This window comes from Callorhinus ursinus, unplaced genomic scaffold (genome assembly GCF_003265705.2).
Source record: "Callorhinus ursinus isolate GAN/ISIS: 27379988/994484 unplaced genomic scaffold, GSC_fseal_2.0 scaffold21, whole genome shotgun sequence".
NCBI classification, from domain to species: Eukaryota; Metazoa; Chordata; class Mammalia; order Carnivora; family Otariidae; genus Callorhinus; species Callorhinus ursinus.
The window spans coordinates 18,157,394-18,168,773 of record NW_027397083.1 but is presented as its reverse complement, the minus strand read 5'-3'; the positions used below and the strand labels follow the sequence as shown (position 1 = coordinate 18,168,773).

The 11,380-nt window shown below is 37.0% G+C and overlaps 1 protein-coding gene across 1 annotated transcript in view; it reads right to left on the bottom strand.

Moving 5' to 3' along the window:
* DCDC1 (doublecortin domain containing 1) overlaps positions 1 to 11,380 on the bottom strand; it is a 464,395-nt gene that overhangs the window by 38,497 nt on the left and 414,518 nt on the right. Inside the window, exons 29-30 of the mRNA XM_073904565.1 lie at positions 8,134 to 8,227; positions 5,691 to 5,861 (exon numbers count right to left, since the gene is read on the bottom strand). Coding sequence (XP_073760666.1) covers positions 5,691 to 5,861; positions 8,134 to 8,227 — 265 coding nt within the window. The remainder of the gene's footprint in view (positions 1 to 5,690; positions 5,862 to 8,133; positions 8,228 to 11,380) is intronic.

Genomic DNA, 11,380 nt, shown 5'->3' with positions numbered 1-11,380 from the left:
GTTCTTTATAGATTTTGGATACTAGCCCTTTATCTGATATGTCATTTGCAAATATTTTCTCCTATTCTGTCGGTTGTCTTTTGGTTTTGTTGACTGTTTCCTCTGGTGTGCAAAAGCTTTTTATCTTGATGAAGTCCCAATAGTTCATTTTTGCCCTTGCTTCCCTTGCCTTTGGCGATGTTTCTAGGAAGAACTTGCTGCGGCTGAGGTTGAAAAGGTTGCTGCCTGTGTTCTCCTCTAGGATTTTGGTGGACTCCTGTCTCACATTTAGGTCTTTCAACCATTTTGAGTCTATTTTTGTGTGTGGTGTAAGGAAATGGTCCAGTTTCATTCTTCTGCATGTGGTTGTCCAATTTTCCCAACACCATTTGTTGAAGAGACTGTCTTTTTTCCATTGGACATTCTTTCCTTCTTTGTCAAAAATTAGTTGACCATAGATTGAGGGTCCATTTCTGGGCCCTCTATTCTCTTCCATTGATCTATGTGTCTGTTTTTGTGCCAGTACCATACTGTCTTGATGATTATAGCTTTGTAATAGAGCTTGAAGTCCAGAATTGTGATGCCACCCACTTTGCTTTTCTTTTTCAACACTCCTCTGGCTATTCAGGGTCTTTCCTTGTTCCATACAAATTTTAGGATTATTTGTTCCATTTCTTTGAAAAAAGTAGATGGTATTTTGATAGGGATCGCATTAAATGTGTAGATTGCTCTAGGTAGCATCGACATCTTCACAATATTTGTTTTTCCATTCCATGTGCATGGAACATTTTTCCATTTCTTTGTGTCTTCCTCAATTTCTTTCATGAGTATTTTATAGTTTTCTGAGTACAGATCCTTTGCCTCTTTGGTTAGATTTATTCCCAGGTATCTTATGGTTTTGGGTGCAATTGTAAATGGGATCGACTCCTTAATTTCTCTTTCTTCTGTCTTGTTGTTGGTGTATTTGATTGCCACTGATTTCTGTGCATTGATTTTATATCCTGCCACTTTACTCAATTCCTGTATGAGTTCTAGTAGTTTTGGGATGGAGTCTTTTGGGTTTTCCACATAAAGTATCATATCATCTGCAAAGAGTGAGAGTTTGACTTCTTCCTTGCCAATTCAGATGCCTTTTATTTCTTCTTGTTGTCTGATTGCTGTGGCTAGGACTTCTAATACTATGTTGAATAGCAGTGGTGATAGTGGACATCCCTGCCATGTTCCTGACCTTAGGGGGAAAGCTCTCAATTTTTCCCCATTGAGAATGATATTCGCTGTGGTTTTTTTCATAGATGGCTTTTATGATATTGAGGTATGTACCCCCTATCCCCATACTCTGAAGAGTTTTGATCAAGAAAGGATGCTGTACTATGTCAAATGCTTTTTCTGCATCTATTGAGAGGATCATATGGTTCTTGTTCTTTCTTTTATTAATGTATTGTATAACATTGATTGATTTGTGGATGTTGAACCAAACTTGCAGCCCAGGGATAAATCCCACTTGGTCGTGGTGAATAATCCTTTTAATGTACTGTTGGATCCTATTGGCTAGTATTTTGGTGAGAATTTTTGCATCCATGTTCATCAAGGATATTGGTCTGTAATTCTCCTTTTTGATGGGGTCTTTGTCTGGTTTGGGGATCAAGATAATGGTGGCCTCATAAACGAGTTTGGAAGTTTTCCTTCCATTTCTATTTTTTGGAACAGTTTCAGAAGAATAGGTATTAATTCTTCTTTAAATGTTTGGTAGAATTCCCCTGGGAAGCCATCTGGCCCTGGGCTTTTGTTTGTTGGGACATTTTTGATGACTGCTTCAATTTCCTTAGTGGTTATATGTCTGTTCAGGTTTTCTATTTCTTCCTGGTTCAGTTATGGTAGTTTATACGTCTCTAGGAATACATCCATTTCTTCCAGATTATCTAATTTGCTGGCATAGAGTTGCTCATAATCTCTTCTTATAATTGTTTTTATTTCTTTGGTGTTGGTTGTGATCTCTCCTCTTTCATTCATGATTTTATTTATTTGGGTCCTTTATCTTTTCTTTTTGATAAATCTGGCCAGAGGTTGATCAATCTTGTTAATTCTTTCAAAGAACCAGGTCCTAGTTTCATTGATCAGTTCTACTGATCTTTTGGTTTCTATTTCATTTATTTCTGCTCTGATCTTTATTATTTCTCTTCTCCTGCTGGGTTTAGGCTTTATTTGCTGTTTTTTCTCCAGCTCCTTTAGGTGTAGGGTTAGGTTGTGTATTTGAAACCTTTCTTGTTTCTCGAGAAAGGCTTGTATTGCTATATACTTTCCTCTTAGGACTGCCTTTGCTGCATCTCAAAGATTTTGAACAGTTGTGTTTTGTTTTCATTTTCATTTGTTTCCATGAATTTTTAAAATTCTTCTTTAATTTCCTGGTTGACCCATTCATTCTTTAGTAGGATGCTCTTTAGCCTCCATGTATTTGAGTTCTTTCCGACTTTCCTCTTGTGACTGAGTTCTAGTTTCAAAGCACTGTGGTCTGAAAATATGCAGGGAATGATCCCAATCTTTTGGTACCAGTTGAGACCTGATCTGTGACCTAGGATGTGATCTATTCTGGAGAATGTTCCATGGGCACTAGAGAAGAATGTGTATTCTGTTGCTTTGGGATGGAATGTTCTGAATATATCTGTGAAGTCCATTTGGTCCAGTGTGTCATTTAAAGTCTTTATTTCCTTGTTGATCTTTTGCTTAGATGATCTGTCCATTTCAGTCAGGGGGGTGTTAAAGTCCCCCACTATTATTGTATTGTTGTCGATGTGTTTCTTTGCTTTTGTTATTAATTGCCTTATATAATTGGCTGCTCCCATGTTAGGGGCATAGATATTTACAATTGTTAGATCTTCTTGTTAGATAGACCCTTTAAGTAGGAAATAGTGTCTTTCCTCATCTCTTATTACAGTCTTTGGTTTAAAATCTAATTTGTCTGATATAAAGATTGCCACCTCAGCTTTCTTTTGGTGTCCATTAGCATGGTAAATGGTTTTCCACCCTCTCACTTTCAATCTGGGGGTGTCCTTGGGTCTAAAATGAGTCTCTTGCAGATAGCATATCGATGGGTCTTGTTTTAAAAAAGAACATCTTGATTATATGGTTAAAGAAAGGCACTAGTTTTAAAATCATTGAGGCCTAAACTTTAGGTCTCCTTTCTTTCTTTTTTTATTATAAAATATTTCAATCATACAAAAATAGTACAGTATAGTGATCCCCCATGAACCCACACTCAGCTTCTACAATTACTATCCAGAAGTTAATAAAAGTTAGCAAAAATTACCTAAATTTTGTCTAGATTTACTAAAATGCAACCAAGTTTTAAAGGTCTGTAGGGAAAATACCCAAAAAGTCAGAAGATGGGTACTAAATAAAATTAACTAATAATTGGATTGGTGTGGACCAGGAGGAAATGGAGGAGGTTTTTTTTGTTTTGTTTTAATTAAAAATTTTTTTTTAAATTCTTTATTTCAATTCAATTTAGTTAACATATACTGTATTATTCGTTTCAGGGACAGAATTTAGTGATTCATCTGTTGCATATCACACCCTGTGCTCATTACATCAACTGCCCCACTTAATACCCAACACCCAATCACCCTTTCACCTCACCCTCCTCCCCTCCAGCAACCCTCGGTTTGTTTCCTTGAGTTCAGCATCTCTTATGGTTTGCCTCCCTCTCTATTTTCATCTTATTTTTTTCCTTCCCTTCCCCTATGCTCATCTGTTTTGTTTTTTAAATTCCACATATGAGTGAAATCATATGGTATTAGTCTTTCTCAGACTGACTTATTTCACTTAGCATAATACCCTCTACTTCCAACCATGTCATTGCAAATGGCAAGATTTCATTCTTTTTGATGGCTGAGTAATATCCCACTGTATGTGTGTGTGTGTGTGTGTGTGTGTATGTGTGTGTATCTCACATATTTTTTAACCATTCATTTGTCAGTGGACATCTGGGCTCTTTCCATATTTTGGCTACTGTGAACAGGGCTGCTATAAACATTTGGGTACATGTGCCCCTTTAAATCACTATGTTTGTATCCTTTGGATAAATACCTACTAGTGCAATTGCTGGGTCATAAGGTAGTTCTATTTTTAATTTTTTTGAGGAATCTCTATACTATTTTCCAGAGTGGCTGCACCAGTTTGCATTCCCACCAAAAGTATAAGAGGGTTCCCCTTTCTCCACATTCTCACCAACAAGTGTTGTTTCCTGAGTTGTTAATGGAGTAGTTTACTGGTGATGAAATAAGTGCTGTGATTGGTGTTAAAGACAAGAAGTTATCAATGAAGCCATTGAAAGTGGCAACTGTGTTTTACCATGTTCCTCTATCTCCTGTATTTCCAGTTAGAATGAAAGACTTGATTAAATTCCAGTTACATTTGTGGAGGGAGGTACACTTCATAAGTGGTACTATGTACTTCCATCAAGGGGCATATATTATTTGTTGTGTCTCTGTTTGTAATGCTAGTAGTCACTGTTAACCATTGCCTAGATCAATTAATTTATCAAAGTTTACAACATAGTGGCATTCCAATTTTTTCATACCTTATTCATTTATTAGCTGGAATATTCCTATGAAGTGAAACTTCTCATCTACTATTTTGTTATCCTAAGGTATAGGTCATAAAAGAAGGAAAAAATAAATGCTTGATTCTTTATTTCCTAGTTGTCAAAGTAACTAATTGATTCCTTAGCATCATCTAATTGTGATCAATGAATTATTGTTGTTCTTATTTAATATCAGTATGAACATATGGATTTAAACATATTTGATGTATGTCCATCCAGCACATTCAGTAGTCTTGATGCTTAAATTGTTTTGTCTTTGAACTGGGAGCCTTTTCCAGCTGACTTGATTCCTTTTAAGATGACCTTAGTAGTCTTTGACAGCATATTTGCTAACTGGTATGAGTTCACAGACAAAGGCGAAAAGGGTTGGGGGGAGGATAGCATAGTCAAAACCAAAGACTTGTAAAATGGTATGATAAATTTGGACAAACACAAATTATTTAGTAGATCTAGGGAATTTGGGGTGAAGGAGAAGAGGCAGCTATTTAGAGATGTCTGAGAAGCAAAGAGGATAGAGAATCTTGCAGTGTACATTATGAGATTTCTACAGGCCAATAGTAATCAACAAAAGCAAGGTAGTTTGACATACAGACCCACAAATACCTCAGGTATTTGTAAAGTATGCAGCAATTCCTTACTAATAAAAACTACAGGACCACATTTAAAAAAATTATTTCCTCTAAAAATCAGAGTATAGGGATTCAGATTTAGAACTATGCTTGGTATAATGTAATATAGTTAAAGACACTTACAATCATTTGCATCTTAATATGCTTTCTGGAGTCGAGTGACATCTAGTGTGGCAGGCACACCTGTGGGAGTATAGTATGTGTGATTATCCTCACTCGTGAGTGTTCTGGTGAACTGACAATGGACCACAGGTGGTGCTGGTGATAGGGAGCCATTGAAACAATATAAGCAGAGGGTAATACCAATATTCCTTCATTGTTTCCTAACCAGAATCATAGAGTCTAAGTGATTTCAGTCACAAATCAATGTTTAATTTGTGTGAATATTAGGTTTTCTAGGGGAAAAAAAAAGTTCTAGCTTAATTAAATTACTTCATTTTCCCCTATTTTTCTTTTATCCTTACTAGAAAAGAACCACTTACTGGTTGATCAATGTTTTCCTCTTTAATCACAGAGGATGTACAAATACCAGCATAATTTGCTGCTGTGATCTCCTTATCCAATGCAGTGCTATGAAAGGCCATAAAAGCCTTGGTATTTTCCACATAATTCCACTTTTGATTGGACGTCCCATTGTTATATGGTTTATATTTCTGAAAAAAAAAGGATAAAATATGGAGTCAAACTGATAGGAGAGTTTATGATTTGATTATAGCTGTCACAGTTTCATTGCATAAATTCAGAAAGTATAGATAATTACTCATAATTCTACTATGCAGTGATAACATTTCTATTTGATGATTATATATGCAACGTTTTTTATATTTATAAATATGCATCCTTTGATTTACAAAAATGAAATCACAAAATGCATAAAATTTGGGAACTGCATTAGTTTTTTTAACAAGAATATTCCATGAACCTTTTCTTAACATTTTTAATCTTGATCTTAGGGATGTTTTATTTTACCAATCCCCAATACGTAAACACGTAGATTGTTTCTCAAATTTTCCTTATTATAAGCAAAAAAGCAATGAATAATCATATAAACAAATTTTCATATAAATCCACGAAAAATTCTTTAAAACAAACTCCTCAAGTACAATTGCTGATAAAATAACATGATCATTTTTAAATATTATGAGACATCATATTAAGCTTTATCGTATCAAAATGCTTTCTAGAAAGGTTATTCTAGTTTATACTTACACCAGTAGAATATGATATGGCTTGCTTTCCTCACATTCTTGCCCAAATATCAATTTAATAAATGAAAAATAGTGTCTTGTTACTATTTTAATTTATGTTTCCCTGGTTATCGAGAAGGTTTTTTTTTTTTTCAAATATGAGTACAGGCAGTTTTATATGTAACAGAAACAGCACATTTATTCTAATTATAAAACTTGGCTCAAGCATAAGTAAAGAAATGAGTAGTTTCAATTTTAGAGAATTTAAACCAGCAGATTAGTTCCAACTAAACATATCATGACACCTCAAGGAACTTTATAATGAATAGCACTTACTTTACCAGGGAGACATTGATAGTAAAGAGGAAAATAAATGGGTCTTAAGAACTGATTTAATAGGTCAGACAATAGAGCATCCCTCAGAGGCATGGAAAACAAAGACTATATTTCAAAGAACAGAGAGTGGGGGGTCTAGTAACATTAACCTAACATGCCTCATTTTTATTATTTCACATGAAATTTAATATTTTCTCACAAACTGATTGCTTTAAGAAATAAAAATGAAACATCAGCAAAGGAAAAAATCTTGAAAGCTAATACAAATTACCTTGAGATAAAGCTCATTTCTTAAAAATGGGAACCTTAGGGGAAAATGTCAATATCTATAATTTTATGAAACTGATTAAGGTACAAAATTTGCATCTGCATGAGGTTTTAATCTCACTGTGGCCCGTGCAAAAAAGGCACCTGACAGGGAAGAATGTGATGTTATATATACGATGTCTCCTAGAATAAATTTTTGTCCATAGTTATCAGCAGGATAGAAGACTTAATTAAGCTTTGATATTTGTCCAGATTGCTATATCCCAATTATGGATTCAGGACCTGCAAAACAAGCTGCCTCGTTGCTATTAAAAACATGGAATAAAACAAATGTACTTTGGAGATAATATATTCTGTTCAACAAAAAGATGGTAAATACTATGGAGGATATGGAAAATAAATTCAGAGCAGGGGTGCTCCTAAACTTTCTTTCCTCCTAACAAGGAAAAACACATAGCCATTGAGGAGTGCCTTTGGTTACAAGTAAGGATGACAGATAAACATGAAAAAAGAACTCCATAGATCTTTACCCAAAACTCAAATGAACCCAGATTTCTCTGGAGTCTCCAAAACCTGTTTGGCTGCTACAAGCATTTGCTAAAGTATGTTAAGTGTATTTCAAATGAGTACCTTCGTAGAATTTACATTGATGAGTTCACTTCCTTCAGGAAGACCTCTTTGATCATGCTCTTTCCCTCCAGTTGCCAGGTAAGAGGGGACTTGCAGATGTCCCGATCACTGAGCTTAAAACATGTGCCTCTAACAGCTATTCACTTGACCGTACCCACCACTGAGACAATATGAATGTTACTGGGATAATTTTTCATGCTTGCCCTTGGATTTGATTTAAGTAACTAGCATAACTCCTGACATGCAGCAAGCCCACAATCACCATCTGTTGGATTAAACTAAATTAAGAGCTACATGAACATGTTGAATTTGAAATCTAGGCAGACTATTGTAAATATTTTAACAATGGCATTCAAAATAGGTTTCTATGACAGCCATTATCTTTCTGCACAACAAGGAAGCTTACTTAACTTAAAGTTTAAGTTACTTACTTAAAGTTTACTTAACTTTAAATAAAGGGCCATGATTACTACTTAGCCTGTATATATATATATATATATCTTACCTGAACAATAACTGGATAGCCACAGACTTCATTTCTTGTTTTGGTCATAGACACTGCCAGCACAAGGTCTGGGTTGCTCACCAGGTGAAAGGTCCTTTGGGAAAACAGGAGTAGGCTTGTTACTAAGTAGCATAAACAGATCAGAGCTCCCTCGGTGCCACTCCCCAGAGTGCTGCCTCTGAGCTCCAGGCATGCTCTGTGATAATGGATAGGCATCCTTTAAGCGTTTCTCCCCCACAGAAGCACAACGTTAAGCTTTCTCAGTAGAGAGTGCTGGAGGAACACTGCAGGAGGAAGGGGCTCCCTTGCTCTTCCTGGCAGCTGCCTAGGGTCAGCAGCTGGGAGTGAGGCTATCCCCTGATGCTCTGCCCTAACCAGGTGCCCAGGATGTGTGGCCTCTGGGAAGCTTCACAGCCCTGGCCTGTAATCATTTGCTCGTGGCCCTCCTGACATGGACATCACATGCTCTAAACCTTCTGCCTCCCCAGCACCGCCATTCCCTTTTCATGCCCATGTGCCCCCAAACCAGCCGCACTCCCACATATTTTCCAGAGGGCTACTTCCTGCTTGCATACCAACCACAGACCAGGTCTGGCCAGGCAAACCAACAGATTTTTGCCCTCCAATTAGCTGTAGCCATACTTTTTCTAAAGAGTTCTGAACTCCCACCTTGGGAAAGGGCCCAATTTCATGTTTGTCCTCAATTCCCTCAGCCCCAGAGCACCATACAGAGGATTTTTTTAAAAAAAAATCTGATAGTTACTCTTCTATTATTGTTTAATAATTCTTCACGTTACACATCCCCTTTAAATCACTGTGTGGTTTCTGTCTCCAAACTGAACCCAGACTGATACACCCTCTTCACCTCCCGCTATTTATTATGAGAGGCACTGTGGCAGAATGATTAAGAACATGGATTCTGGAGCCACAGTGTTCAAGTCTGAATCCTGAATCTACTTCTTAGTAGCTATATGGCTTTGCTTACCAACCCTACACCTCCGTTTCCTCATCTGTAAAATAGGATAATGGTGCATGCCTCAAAGGACTCATGGGAATGAAATGAGTTAATGCACAGAAAATGTATAGATTATTGCCTGGCACACGTCACTTAGAATGAGCTACTATTACTAATGGTTGTGATTTTTTATAGCTTTTCCTCCAATTCTCTTTTTCTAAATGGGTATTCCCTAAAAGTCCAAGACATATGTTGAATATTGTTAAGTTGTCTTATATAGAAACTCACATAAAGCCTCTTTGACTGAAAGAAGGAAAGAAAATTATTGAGCTAAAACCCTCAAATTCTTTTCCTTGCATCACTTAAAAGCAAAATAAGCCAAACATTCAAGGAACTTGTCTGTATAGAAAAAGCCAATTCTTTATGTCTGTCAACATAGTTACATTACACACCAGCAGTGGCATTCTTGCTGTGGAAAATATAACTCGTCCTATAAAATTTAATGATGTGGGAGTGGAGGGGAGAGGAGAAGGTGAGAAAGGGTCTGTTATAAAAGTAATATATTTCTCCTTTCAAGACTTAAAAAATTCCAGATATCTAATTTAAACTTCTGTGCTATAAATAAATATAAAACAATATAACCTCACTGTAAAAGATTTACAAAGAACTGGAAAATAGGGTAAAAATTATAACAGAATTTTAGACATTACTCATATTACAAGATAATCACTATTAATCTTGCAATGTATTTCTCCCTTCTACTGTTAATTAATGATGTATCATTTTAAATTAAAAAATGGGTATTGGATCTCATCAAATACCTTTTTAGCATTTATCAAAACTGGGCACTGCATGAGAGCTGGTATTCTCTATTACTCACCTGTGTAGCCTTGCCATTTGCATAGTTTGGGTATTGCATTTTTGTTGACACTCAATATTATTCATATGAGTGAATGCTTGTACATCTCCTGTGATGACCTACTGAGATGCCAAGATCAGTTACCTACCTATCTGTTTCTGCTGCTTAGAAGAGCTGTAGCAACTTCTCCCATGTTTCAGTGCCCTGCTCAGCCATGACAGTGTTGGTTTTCCTTTTTGTTTTTGAACAGTACAGTGAATTGGCACTTGGCCTTAGCAGGAGTGCCTACATTTTGCAGGAAGCTTGAATTTATGGACCTGTACATAAAACCCACTATGTGCCAAATGGCAGTGTGAGACCTTAATCTGTGTCCCAGATTCCTGTGGTATCTAGCACGATACCACAGCCCCTTCCACAAACCCAGGGAATGAGTGCTTGCAAGTCAATCTCCTGCTCCTCAGTGTACCTAGCTCTGAAATCAAGTGATTAAGATGAGGAAATGTTAAAAGATCTCTTGTAGCTCCAGATTCCATGACACTGTATTTTCCCCTGTATAATTCTGGGTCCAGTTGAGGGGATTTTCATCCCCAAGCATTGTTTTCATATTTCCCTTTAGAAGCCAGATGATTAATTCAGATTTTGCCAGAGTTGAAAATGGGAGAAAGATGCCAGGCTATCTCAAAAGTTGACCTGGACCATTCTTCTGTGTGGCTGGAAACCAAGTGAGAGTATCTCTGGCAATTTCCAACTTGGGTTCGAGGAGGACCTCCACTATAATACGGTAAGCTAAAGCAGTAAGATGTGTTGCTAAATTCCAGAAATGTAGAGCCGGGTAGCATTAGCTCTGCAGGGGCAGGGATTTTCATGTTTTATTCTCAGCTAAAGCACCAGTACCTAAAACACCGCCCTTAATTACCCTTTGCAGCAGAATGAATGAATTCTGGTCCCATATAGCAAATCATTCACAGGGACAAAAACCTGCTTCTTAGCTCCCTGTCATAAAGTTAGCTTAGCTAGGATGAACGGGGCAAAGGAACACACTCACAAGTCTATCTACAGGTTGGCTTTTCAGCCTTCTCAAAAACAAGCCCAGTTAAGTGTTCCTTGCTGGCGCTTGGCTCATCTCAGACAGTGAACAGTAAGACTAGCTTCCTTGCTGTCCATGCTGGGCTACTGCTGCCACCCGCTAAAGCTTACACAGTCTCTGTCAAAGCAGCAATTCCTGAACCTTTCAAAACACACACCTTTTGAGAATCCCAATGAAAACCACAGCTCTTTCCCAGGGGGGAAAAAAATGTATCACACAGATGTCAAGAGATTGAAGAGGCCCCTGGAGCCCCACCATACAAGACTAAGGGTAGAATTTGAAGCAAACCAATCTAAAAACCAAGCAGTTGTTTTCTTTCTGGTTAAAGACATGTTCATATATGAAC